This window comes from Balaenoptera ricei, chromosome 18 (genome assembly GCF_028023285.1).
Source record: "Balaenoptera ricei isolate mBalRic1 chromosome 18, mBalRic1.hap2, whole genome shotgun sequence".
NCBI lineage: Eukaryota > Metazoa > Chordata > Mammalia > Artiodactyla > Balaenopteridae > Balaenoptera > Balaenoptera ricei.
This window is the reverse complement of record NC_082656.1, coordinates 33,239,463-33,253,613: the sequence shown is the minus strand read 5'-3', so window position 1 is coordinate 33,253,613 and position 14,151 is coordinate 33,239,463. Positions and strand designations below refer to the sequence as shown.

The following is a 14,151-nucleotide window of genomic DNA, read 5'->3' as shown; positions in this document are numbered from 1 at the left end:
TTAGTGAGCTTCCAGGTTGGTGGGTGTTATTGAGGTGTGTGATACTACCTTTTGATAATTTTGTATTACAGTGTGATAATTGTTGTGGTAGGAAAACCCTATGTGGTTTGTAAGACTATAGATCTTGTGTGGCCAGGGAAGACTTACCCAAGGAAGTAAGAGCTAATGTGAGCCCTGATGGATTAGTGTGAGGCAAGAAGGTGAGATGGCCGAGGAGGAGGCATATATAAATTTTTTTAAAAAATAAATTTATTTATTTTTTATTTTTGGCTGCATTGGGTCTTTGTCACTGTGTGCGGGCTTTCTCTAGTTGCGGTGAGCGGGGGCTGCTCTTCGTTGAGGTGCACAGCCTTCTCATTGCAGTGTCTTCTCTTGTTGCAGAGCACGGGCTCTAGGTGCGTGGACTTCAGTAGTTGTGGCACGCGGGCTCAGTAGTTGTGGCATGCGAGCTCTAGAGCGCAGGCTCAGTAGTTGTGGCACACGGGCTTAGTTGCTCTGTGGCATGTGGGATCTTCCTGGACCAGGGCTCGGACCCATGTCCCCTGCATTCGCAGGTGGATTCTTAACCACTGCGCCACCAAGGAAGTCCTGGAGGCATATATAAATTTATTTTGAATTTCCCAAAGGTACCTCAAACTTAATACCTCCAAAACCAAATTCATCGTTCTTGCCCATAAATATGTCATTCCCTCAAATTATAATACTTTGTTGCCAGCTTGCAAAGCAACAGAACAATGTTGTGATCTTAGATATATTCCCCTCGCTCATTTCCTTTGTTCAGTCAGACACTAATATTTTGGATTGTGTTTATATATATATATATATATATTTCTTTTCTTTCCATTACCCTATTTTCTACCTTCATTTAGGAAGGGCTTCAGTTCTTGCTTGGATAACTTCAGTAGGTCTACACTCATTTCTATGCCTCTAGTATTTATCTTTCAGTCCATTGTCCACACTGCTCCTAGTTGGGTTTTCCAAAGTGCAAATTTGATTATGTTGTTTTCTTATGATAAATACCCTAATAGCTCTCTATAGTTTTTAGTTTTTACAAAAAAGAAGAAAGCTTCTTGGTTTATTGTGAAATTTCTTTCCACAGTTGCACTCCTATGTACCTCCAGCTTCATCCTGTGCAGTTTGTTCTCATATCTCCTTTTGTGCCCCTTACAGGGAATGGCTTGTCATTCATGTACACTCTGTGCTAATCACTCTATTTGAAATGCAAGCTACACTTCTCAGCTAATGACTCAAGTTCTTTAAACCTGAGATCAAACATCATTCCTCCAGGAATGATGCACATGCCTCCAGTCTTTCTCTCTTTATTGCTGGTAATTTTCATAGATTTTGGGTGGTTAGTTTGCTTTGACTTTGCCACCAGACACTATGCTTACTAAACACAGTGATCATACTCTCTTAAACTCTGTACCCCTAGTCCCTGCTACTCTGAGAAACACATAATAGTCATGCTATTAGATATTTATTGAATAAAGGAAAATTACGGTATAGGAGCAGTTATCAGGGTGTACTTAGATATTAGGTTAATGAGTATGGCTTTTATAATGAAGCCACTAAAGGTTTAAGAGCAAAGGAGTCATGATATATGTGGTATCTTTTAGATGGAACAGCAGTATTCAAAAAACAAAGTTTGTAGAGAAGAAGATAATATTGGCTTTGAAAATACTGGAATGCTTTCTTAGTCTTGAAAAATGTTCATTAAGTTGGAAATATATTTATAGACTGACTTACAGTCTGGAATGCAGATGTGAAGCTGAGCTAGTGATAGGGACTTGGAAGCCATCAGTGTATGGAGCCCCTAACCCTAATCCTAACCCTGAGCCCAACCCTAACTCTCTCAAGGCTACATTTGTGAAATATTTGTATTTTTTTAAATGATTTTTTTTTTTTTTTATTTTTAAAAGGCAGTCAAATACTTGTTCTTGATTATGAGACAGTACTCTATTTGAATTCACCTCTGCTAGTAGAGGTTTTTAGTCATGATGATGGCAAGGTGGAGCTGTTTGAATACAGGATGGTGACTTGTGATGAGTGACTGTATCAATTAGAAAACTCTTTGGATTCACCAAATTTTATTATTTGCTTTCCTCCCACAAAGTGTTGCACTAAGGACTTGAAAGACTAATTTATCATTAATTTCCCAAAGATTAATGATAAATAAAATGGACTTTATCCTCTTAAACTGTTGTTGAAGGTTACAGCCTGCATCAGGTCCTTAACCCTCATGATGTTGTAGTAAGAAAAAAGAAAGTAATTGATGCATTTACAAAGTGGAGTTATTTATTAATAAAATATTAAAGTGGAATTCTTTTAAATCATGTTGATAAACTTAAGACAAGTTTCAAGTATAAGTTTTTGCAGGTAGGGGTCAGGGAATTCAGTACAATGCCTAGCTCTCTATTATTTTACACAAAGTTGCAATGATATTTAGGGACTTTTAAGAAAAATGCCAGGGTTCTGGATAACTGTGGGCCCAGTTTGTTCTGCTGAGAGGAGATGGTCACACATTTCATTTCTGGCTTTGTCTGCTCCTTTGCAAATGAATGATTTTGGTGGGACCTGGAGGGACCTAGAGAAAAGCTGTGGGTGACTTAGCAAAAACCTACCACTCCTTTCATAAAAGTTTATGTTCTACCAACAGATCATTAGAATCAAATTTCTAGATGAAGAATAGTGCTTTTTATTTTCATCTTTCTCTCTTTCTTGTGTGTTTTTGTTTTTTTTTCTTTTTTCCTTTTCAGTTTGAAAAAGAGTTTACCGAACACCAAGAAACTCAGGCTCAATTGCAGAAAAAAGAAGCAAAGATTAACGAGCTTCAAGCAGAGTTACAAGCTTTTAAATCACAGGTAAAATACCATCAACCTGGAGTGAATTTGGGTATTGAAAGCTCACCAGGGGAACAAAGGTCGTATCATATCTTCATAGCATCAAAATGTTGAAACTTTAATTTCCCTTGTATGTTTTCATATTATTGTTTATATGTATTTCTATTCTGCTGTGTTTATTTTTAAAATTATTTTGCCCCCTTTTCTCTGTTTGCATTTTTAAGAATGTCTAAACTTTTACTAATCTGCTTCCTTATGTTTCGTTTGGGTTTTGTACCTGATGTCATGTGTTTGCTAGGTAATTAAGCATTAAGGGTAAGAAAGTCTTTTATTCTTAGATTTGTCATTCATCACTGATCTTTATCCCACTACAGAAAATTATTGCTCAAGCTATTTATTTTTCAAATCCTTCAGCCTATGGGTACCTTGCAGTGAAAGATAACCTCTAGCTGAATGAGAACATTTTCTGATAATTTTTCAATTTCCAAAAGTAAACAGATTTAAAGCATGACAAAAAAGAGCAAATCTGGATTATGGAGCAGATAATACATACACTCACGTACGCTCTCTACACATAAAGCATTTAGGTAGCAAGAAATACATCATCTGCATGTTTTAAATGGATGAAAGTAAGGAAGTAGAATTTTCACAGCTAAATTTTTTCATGTAGATTTACACATAAGATGATGAGCAGTAAGTATAGTTTTGCTGTTTTCCTTTCATCCTAATTTATGGTTATGTTGAAATAGTCTTAGGTATACTATTTCCTATGTTATTTTGAGAGTTTGTTTTCTTTTATACTTTAGTGTATAGTTTTGTTGCAGAGTCTATCTGAAGATACCCTAAGAGCTGTTAGTGTTCAGTTTTGGAAAAAAAAAAAAAATTAGAATCTATCTACAAGAAAATTCTCAATGATCATCTTTCTTTAGTGCTGCAAGAGAAGGTACCACAATTTGTTGAAAGTTTTCATCTTTCTTATGTGGCTCTTTGTCTCTCATATTAAAGAAACATTTGTGTTTTTAAATTTCAGATTGAGTTATAGACAATGGCTGAAATATTCATGAAAAGTTTTTCCTGGTCTGGGCTAGTATAAATTTAGACTTTCCTTTCTTTTTAATTTTTCCCAGTTGAAGCATTACTCGTAAATCTACTCTAGAAAATTTCAGTTTATAGAAAACATATTCACCATCCTTGGATATGTTATTGCTGCATGTGCTTTTATATAAAATGGGAATATATTTACATTTTGAAACAGATTAAATCAAGGAATCTCCTGTGTTGTTTTAAATTGTGTACAATGATGACGTTTGTTTATGTCTATTAGAGGAAAGCCTGTAATTAGAGACTTGACACTGGACACAATATTCATTTTTGAATAACAACTGACAAATACTTCCTTTGGATAAGTTTGTATTTCTCATGAAATCTATGCATTTGTCTCAATATACTTCTCTTTGATCAAAGCTATGCTGATTATAAAGGTTATGAATAAAATATGTTTTATTATCTGTGACTTCATTCCTTCAGTCACTTAACAGCCAAGTACTGTTAGGTGCTGGCGATAGAATGGGGGGCAAGGTGGTCACAGTGTCTGGCCCCCTCAGTGATAAGTCTGTCACACCCATCAAAATCTAGAGCAAAAATTCAACCATACTTTTGTTTTAAGACATTAATTGTTAACCATAAATGTATACTGAGTGTGAGTATAATGTACATACATCCTTAACATTGAGAGGGCTGTGCTATTCATGATCACAGCAACCCAGCATAACACTAAAGTGATTCTTCTTTATACTTAATGTTTTTTGATAAGGCATGTTTTTTGACTGTGGTCTCAACTTCTCTTAAATACTTTTTCTTTGTGCTGACCTTGGATATCGACTTCAAGCCTTTATACATGATCTATTTTCCATAATTGTGCCATAAAACTTTTAAATGATTTATTAATACTCCTATAGCTATATGGCTCAGAGTTGAAGTTAGTAATTTCAGGAAATAACCATATCACAAAAATTTATGTATCAACCCAGATCACCTTTATGATAGTAAAAATGCATCTATTGTTATTATGCCATGGAAACATAAGGACAGAAGTGCCTAGTGGTCACAGGGACCAGATCGTGGCATGCTCTTGCAGGTCCTACTAAGAATCTTAGATTTTTTTTCTCAAGGGCAAAGGCATGATGTGGCAATATTATTTACCTCTCCTTTTCTGGATCTTATTTTTTTTTACTTACCACTTAAATGCTGGTGTCCTGTAGAATTCTGTATATAAACCTTTCCTCATGCTACATACTCTGGGTGAACATATCTACACCCATGGCTTCTTCAGCTGTCCTATAGAGACTGCTGACTTTCAGATCTTTTAGACCCATATTGCCATTTGCCTCCTGGACATCTCCACCTGGTTGGCCATAACTACCTCAAAATGGGGAGTAATATTTCTGACAATTACATTTTTATGAAAACAAAAGCTATAATATTCTTAAATTGGGAAAAAATATCTTTGAAATTTTGTTTTTAGGTTAAACCACATGATGTTACTGAAATTCAGTTGTTTTTGGTTTAAAATAATACCTTATTTTTGAGAAAAGTGTACTTCAGCGTGTTTTGTAGAGAGTTCTTTGTCATATTTCTTATTTTTCCTTCCCCTATAGTTTGGTGCCTTGCCACCTGGTACCTATTTGCCTTCTTCAAAAGAAAATGGAACTGGCCACGCAGCACTTCCTCCACCGCCACCACTGTCCTCTTGTGGAGGCGTGCCCCCTCCACCCCCACCTGCACCCCCTCCCCTTCCAGGAATGCCCATGCCATTTGGTGGTGGTCCTGTGCCTCCACCACCTCCCCTGGGATTTCTCAGTGGACGAACCTCTCCCCCACCACCAACCCTGCCTTTTGGGTTAAAACCAAAGAAAGAATTTAAACCGGAGACCAACATGAGAAGATTGAATTGGTTAAAGGTAAAACAGAAATAAATAGAGAAATAATACTGTTACCTAGATTAAAACTTAAATATAATTGTATATAGTTTCCAATGGGAACCCTATTCAAAATGACATTAAATAAACAGGCATTATTTTAAATAAAAATGTTGAGTCAAAGCCCTTTGCTATTGACTAAAGCTCTCTGGTTTATAAATTGGGTAGGAGTTGATGTTAGTTGTTACAATGGGATTTGATTGTAATTAAATTGGCAGTTCAACATTATTGTGGTTATACTCTGTATTTTGAAGTGTTTCTCAAAAGTACAAAAAAATTAGTATTCTTAGGAACTTTTTTATGTTGGTAGCATTGGGAAAAGTATTACTACTTGTCAGAAGTGGATAGTTAGTCGAGACATAGGAATTCTGAATCCTGCAGAATGATGGTTTCATGGTCACATAAATTGAGCATTGCTAAAGACTAGGAGAAGTATAATTGAGAAGAAATAAACTTCATTTCATTCAACTTCAAATCCCCAAGTATTTGAGAGTGGAACCTTTTTTTTTCCCTGATAACACCTTAACTTCCTGTAGAACTTGTATTTCATTGAACATACTTTGGGAAAAAATCTTACAGAGATTACTTCATAAATATCTGCTGGCAGCTCTGGGGCACTGGGTGTATACATGGTGATTGGGTGTGGGAGACAGATGAAACACTCAACTGTTTGTGAATCTGTCTTCTCTCTGGCTGCAGATCAGACCTCAGGAAATGACTGAAGACTGTTTCTGGGTAAAAGCAAATGAAAATAAGTATGAAAATATGGATTTGCTTTGTAAACTTGAGAATACGTTTTGTTGCCAACCAAAAGGTAAGTTTAATATCTTGGTTATTTGTTACTCTTAGTATTTTAATATTGTAACTTTTTATATGCTTACCTTTAGAAAGTATTGTGTCATATAAATGGTATTTTTATGTTACTAATGGATAAATGAATAATCCAATGAATAATCTGAAGTTAATTTTTTATATAGAGTATCAATTGAACAATTTTTAAAATACAAATGATTTAATACAAAACTTAAAAAAATTTCTTTGTAATACCTTCTTTGAAGATATTCTAAATTAGACTTTCATAAAGGAGGGTATTTTCAGAGAAAATTTTGGTGTGAAAATTCCCTGTAGTCAATGAGAAATAGAAAAATGGAAACAAAATGTAAGTCTTCCTCTAGTCAGAATTTTCCCACCCTTTAATGTTACAGTGACTATCACATAATTAATTAGTATGACTCACATGGGATAGAAATATCAAATTTGTAGAGCATCTTGAAAATTAGTTTGAAATAGAGTCTATGAGTAGATTATAACATTTTTTCATTAAATGCAATGGAATTCATTTTCAAAAGCCATCACAGATAGCTTTTACCTGTACAATGTGATTTTTCTCTTTTTAACAATTATATTTAGGAATTACTCTTGTCTGAAATTTGATTTTGTCTCATCCAGTGTCATGGGCCTACCACTTATGTTTCAGGGCTGATATGCACATACACTGTTCAGTTCATTTTTAAGTAACACATTTTAGGTTTGTAGTACAAGGCACTTAGGTCAGTCATTATCTTTTTTTGTTTGTTTTAATTATTTTTTAAAATTATTATTATTATTTTTTAAATTTTTGGCTGGGTTGGGTCTTCGTTGCTGTGCGCAGGCTTTTCTCCATCTGGATGGAGATGGGAAGGCTTGGTGTAGACAGAAGAATTGACTTCTTAAAGTACCCACTGTGTACTAGGCACCATGCTAGATGCTTTATATATGTGATTTAACTTGATCATCACAGCAACCAAAGGATGTTGGCAGATAGCAAAAAAGTCATTTGCTTTCCTTTGAAATGCTTTCTAAAATATAAATTAAAAACTTTTAAAAAAATAATTGTAAGTTAGAAGCTCTAAAAGGTAATTGTAAATTAGATTTCTAGAATTTGTGTTAAATCCAAAGCCTTTATCAGATATTTTGGAACACCATTGGTCTTGACCAAAGTAGTAAAAATGATATATTTTGATCTTTGAAAACCAGGGGCATTTTCTTAGCAAGCTTATCATAGGAAAACTTGTGAAGTAAGCAGATCTTAATTTTATCTTTTGATTATGGAGAATCAAAATTTTCTTTGAATAAGATTAGTGCACTCTTCAGGCAATCAAGGAAACTATATGGCAGTTAAAATGTGTATTTACATGTAAAACACTTCAGAATTTCAGATTTCATAATCTGGAATTGATTAGTTTTCCCTCTGCTTTTCTAGTAGGTAGAAAGGGTGGTACCTAAAAGCTATTTAAGTAATTCTGCGATCCAGCCTCTCTCTTTTTTGTCCCTCTTTACTCTGATTACTTTCTTAATTAATGAGGCTCAAAAGGGAAACTTGTTAGCATGTCTTTAATTTAGCTGTAGTGTTGGCCCTAAATGAAATAATTGGACCTTTAAAAAATTCTTGTTATCTAACTTTAGTCTTACGATTTAAGGTTGAAAAAAATCAACATATTTGCTCAATCTAATACTAGTTGTAAAGGTTAAGGTGAGGAAATAATGATCCTTTTCTGAATATTCCATATATCAGTGCCTCTCTGGCTTGGTGCATGCATCCACGCTGCCCTGAATCTCTCTTTGGTTTGACTTAGAGGCTGGCAGAGGCTATGACTTCTTATCTCTCAGCTCAAATGCTGCTTCCTCTTTTCTGGGACAGTAGATGATATTTCCATGATCAACAGAAAGATGGGGAAGCCCAGGGTTGTAACACAGGGCAGTGCCAACATTTCACAATGCCAACAGGTGGCGAGATGAGAAGGTGACTATTTTTTGGTTTGGATTTTAAAGAATAACTCCTAGAAAGCATTATTTGAGGAGCCTTAAGTGTTCTTTTTGGAATTATTAGTATTTCATTAGAAAAGGCTATTAATTGCTGCTTTCAGAAAGACAGGACTTCAGTAGATATTTTATAGGAAAGGTCAGAAAGGAAGGCAAGAGAAAGGTGCCTAGAAAACTTTGACAAGACAGAGGGCTGGTGGATAGGTTGCTCCTTGTCTCTTTATTCGTGGCCTGGCTGCTAATATTTGCCTGTTTCACGTGACACCAAAGGTTACTTTGAATCAATTTTGTCATTTCTGCAGAATTCAAAATTAAACCTATTATTCATTGTTGAGTTCCAGGTAGAAATATAGTTGCTCTCCACTCTCTAGCAGGCAGGGGGAGATAGAGGCACGGGCTGCTAGTTGATTGTCATCATTGGCTTGCATCACAACTTGGCAGGGAAGGACAAAGAATTCAGATTACTGAAGAATTGTGGATTTTTAGAGAAAAGATTTTTTTTTTTTTTATTGAAGTACCTGTTTGGACTAAGAACGAGGGCTCTTTCTCTGACATAGTTGAATGTTCCATTCCAGGCATTTTAAATGGTAGATGCCAATCTTTGTGCTTCCTAAGCATTTGAAATTGGCAGAAAGGAAAAAAAAAAAAAAAAAAAGGGAACTGAATCCAATAATCTAAAAAGAACCTTGGGATTTTCTCTCATGTTCTTTATTTTTTGTCACTAAGTATGGCTATTTATTTTACACTGCTTTAAGTTTATGAGACATTTAGGTTAAGATTGTTGGGTTTCAGAGGTCTCATACCCTGGGAGTTGGAAAAGGAAGAGGAACTAATAATCCCTACTGAGTACCTGTGGTATACCAGCCCTGAGCTGGGTCTTCTTCATGTGACCTTGTTTAATCTTTACCACATCTCTGCTGAGGTTTTTCTCTTGGTCTACGATTGCAAAACAGTTCTAACTCCCCACAATAGCACTCTGCCTCACTGACTCATAGATGGAGCAAGGTGTTCTTGGTAAGCGAGTTGGACATTTCCTCTTAACTCATGTTGCCCTTTATTATAGTCCTTCTTTTTTTTCCAGTTAGATTTTACTTACTTTGCTTTCTAAATTAATCCCCTCCCTGTGACTTTTATAGCATTGTTTCAGTGGGGCGTGTCTTGTGTCATATCTTAAGGAGTACGGAAACCCCCGTCTAAGCCATTTCCTATGAAATCAACATTTTTTTTTCTGATTCAGTAGTATCATTTTCTTTTTTTTTTTAATTCATTTTATTTGTTTATTTATTTATTTATTTTGGCTGCATTGGGTCTTTGTTGCTGGGCTTTCTCTAGTTGCGGCAAGCACGGGCTACTCTTTTGTTGCGGTGCGTGGGCTTCTCATTGCAGTGGCTTCTCTTGCTGCGGAGCACGGGCTCTAGGCGCACGGGCTTCAGTAGTTGTGGCTTGTGGGCTCAGTAGTTGTGGCACATGGACTTAGTTGCTCCATGGCATGTGGGATCTTCCTGGACCAGGGCTCGAACCCGTGTCCCCTGCATTGGTAGGCGGATTCTTAACCACTGCGCCACCAGGGAAGCCTATCATTTTCTTTTTTATACTTTATTTCCCTATTAAGTATCTCACTTTGTTTTCCTTGCTTCTCTTCATCCTAAACTTCTGAGATACATCTTAGCTTTCCATAGTTTAGATTCTTTTGAAAATAACATGTAGGCATTTTTCCTGATCATCTTTTTCTTTTCTTTTTCTCATCTGCCTCTTTAATTCCTTCTGCTTTTTCTCTTTATCCTATTTGGCTACCGTTGCTCAAGTCGACAAGTATTTACAGGGAACATGTTGTATGTGAGGCCTTGTGTTTGGCACTGAGGACGCTGTGGTGAGGGGCCCTGTACTAATGTTACTCTGTGGCCTCGGTGAAGCGCAGTCAAGTTCGCAGGTGAAGTCTAAGAACAAGGAGTGGGACAACCAGTGCTAATCTTGATTGTAGAAGAGACTGCCATGTTTTACTGTCTCTGGCTTCTGTTAAGACTTAACAAGGTTATAAAAAACATTATTTGTATATCTCTCAGAAATTTAATCACAATGTTCATATACTATATTGAACATTTGGTACCATCAAAATAATGCTAATGACCTGCATATTTTTTACCAGAGTGGAAGCATCTGTTGGTTAATTTTTACAGGCTGTTGGAAAATGGATTAACGTATACTAACAGGTTATTGGTGTTGGATTTATCGACTAAAATTAATATTAATTACTTTCATTATTCACAAACTGTTAACTTAATAGGGATTAAAGGGCTTTCTGAAAGTATATGAATAGTCTAATTCTCGTAGACTGATTTATTATGAAAATGTGATTCCACAATTGTTAGCTTTCTGAAGTAATCAAATTTTATAACAGGTGCATCATATTTGCCAGATAGGGCCAATAAACTGGTTTATAAATAATTTCTCAACTGAACAGTTATGGCATATGGAAACAGTTAATGGATTATGTACTTAAAAACAAATCAAGCTTAGATTTCTGACATCATAGTTCAGTGGACAAAGTATTGGGGTAGGGAGTGATAAACCATGGAGTATCCCAGTGACTTGGCTGTGTTGAGTTTGTTGCTTTGTATCTGAAACACAATTTATTCCTCTGTATGAACCAAAGTGTATAAAAAATCCTGAACTACCTCAGAAGCCTACATTAAGATGAACAATATAATTTATAACAGAAATATGGTTCTTGGGAGCATGTTAATATAGAGATGATGCCAAAATAAATGTAACATATCTTCAACATCTTAAAGGTTTCTGAAAAGACATTTGACAAACACTAATTTGGGAAGATTGGGGAGGAAGTCAGTGGCGAATTAAATATTTCTCTAGGGATTTATTTTGGTTCTTGTCTGTGGCTGAATCTCAAAAGAACTTAAGGAAATTATGAGATAGGTCAGGAATGTCTTGCTTGTTTCACCATTAGAGAGTATCTCATTGTTAGCAATTATATTCTCTGTTGGGCTGCAAAAGAAACAGAAATTTATTCTGAAAGCCTTAGAGAAATAAAACCTAAAGAGAGAGCGTAAAGAAAGGGGTTATTTAGGTTGGAGCCACAGGCAACTTTCAAGTCCACAAAATGCTTCAGTTACACACTTGGTTACCCAGCATATCTTTGGCATGGTGTGATAGAAGGTTTAAAGGTCCCTGTAAATAGACATGTTTCTTATATATTGTACTGATGCTATAAACAGAAAAGGAGGAGGCTTGGACTTGTGTGTACTGTATTGGGGGGGGGTATGCCCATAAACATGGCTTTTTTTTCTTTCCTTTTTTCTATTCTCTTTTTTTTCTTCTTCCACTGGAGAAAGGAATGGTATTAGGGCACTGGATTCAACTAGTGTCACTTGACTAGTGGTAGATTGGGGGATGCTGTCTCCCTTCCATATTACAAGTAGCTCATCTTGGTATTTTAATTCTGATAGCATTTTCAGTGCTGCGCCTGTAGCTGTCAAACCTTAACAAAATTGTAAAGTCATTACATTCCATTGTCATCGCTTAGGATTTTGTCTCTTAGGATTTCTCTCCATTTCCTGCATCTTCTGTCTTCTTCCCCATTTACCCTGGCATCTCTTGTTGCCCTCTGATTGCTCAAAGTGCATTTTTCGATTGCCTTGTCTGCAGTATGTTCTATCACTCAGGACTCCCACTCATAGTTAGTGCACACCATTACTCTCCTGAAAATATAAATGAGACTCCTCCTTCTGAATGTGCTATTTTAATCTTAAAATAATATTTTGTAAATCTGGCCATTCACTTCCTCTCTTCTCTACTCTCTCTGACCCCCATGCCCTCCTCCACACACACCACTTGCCAGGCTTGGAAGAGAGAGAATCACATGGAGTTAGCACTGTACCTGGATCCATCCCTGGAGCACAAGGAGGGAGTGGGATAGTGGTAGGAGAGTCATAAGGAGATAAGCACTTCTTGCTGGATTCCATGCTATAGGAATTCGATATTAAATAAACAGTGTAGAGGGCAGACAGCAGAAGCAAGAAAAACTATAATCCTGCAGCCTGTGGAACAAAAACCACATTCACAGAAAGATAGACAAGATGAAAAGGCAGAGGGCTATATACCAGATGAAGGAACAAGATAAAACCCCAGAAAAACAACTAAATGAAGTGGAGATAGGCAACCTTCCAGAAAAATAATTCAGAATAATGATAGTGAAGATGATCCAGGACCTCGGAATAAGAATGGAGGCAAAGATCGAGAAGATGCCAGAAATGTTTAACAAAGACCTAGAAGAATTAAAGAACAAACAAACAGAGATGAACAATACAATAACTGAAATGAAAATTACACTAGAAGGAATCAATAGCAGCATAACTGAGGCAGAAGAACGGATAAGTGACCTGGAAGACAGAATGGTGGAATTCACTGCTGTGGAACAGACTAAAGAAAAAAGAATGAAAAGAAATGAAGACAGCCTAAGAGACCTCTGGGACAACATTAAACGCAGCAACATTCGCATTATAGGGGTCCCAGAAGGAGAAGAGAGAGAGAAAGGACCACAGAAAATATTTGAAGAGATTATAGTTGAAAACTTCCCTAACATGGGAAAGGAAATAGCCACCCAAGTCCAGGAAGTGCAGTGAGTCCCATACAGGATAAACCCAAGGAGAAACACACTGAGACACATAGTAATCAAATTGTCAAAAATTAAAGACAAAGAAAAATTATTGAAAGCAACAAGGTTAAAATGACAAATAACATACAAGGGAACTCCCATAAGGTTAACAGCTGATTTCTCAGCAGAAACTCTACAAGCCAGAAGGGAGTGGCATGATATACTTAAAGTGATGAAAGGGAAGAACCTACAACCAAGATTACTCTACCCGACAAGGATCTCATTTAGATTTTATGGAGAGAGCAAAAGCTTTACAGACAAGCAAAAGCTAAGAGAATTCAGCACCACCAAACCAGCTCTACAACAAATGCTAAAGGAACTTCTCTAAGTGGGAAACACTAGAGAAGAAAAGGACCTACAAAAACAAACCCAAAACAATTAAGAAAATGGTCATAGGAACATACATATCGATAATTACCTTAAACATGAATGGATTAAATGCTCCAACCAAAAGACACAGGCTTGCTGAATGGATACAAAAACAAGACCCATATATATGCTGTCTACAAGAGACCCACTTCAGATCTAGGGACACATATAGACTGAAAGTGAGGGGATGGAAAAAGATATTCCATGCAAATGGAAATCAAAACAAAGCTGGAGTAGCAATTCTCATATCAGACAAAATAGACTTTAAAATAAAGACTATTACAAGAGACAAGGAAGGACACTACATAATGATCAAGGGATCAATCCAAGAAGAAGATATAACAATTATAAATATATATGCACCCAACATAGGAGCACCTCAATACATAAGGCAACTGCTAACAGCTATAAAAAGAGGAAATTGACAGTAACACAATAATAGTGGGGGACTTTAACACCTCACTTACACCAATGGACAGATCATCCAAAA

At 36.2% G+C, this 14,151-nt stretch overlaps 1 protein-coding gene across 1 annotated transcript in view; it reads left to right on the top strand.

The window, feature by feature from the left end:
* Positions 1-14,151, top strand: part of DIAPH3 (diaphanous related formin 3) — a 569,503-nt gene that overhangs the window by 210,994 nt on the left and 344,358 nt on the right. The window contains exons 15-17 of the mRNA XM_059903469.1: positions 2,757-2,861; positions 5,498-5,800; positions 6,518-6,632. Of these exons, the coding sequence (XP_059759452.1) occupies positions 2,757-2,861; positions 5,498-5,800; positions 6,518-6,632 (523 nt within the window). The remainder of the gene's footprint in view (positions 1-2,756; positions 2,862-5,497; positions 5,801-6,517; positions 6,633-14,151) is intronic.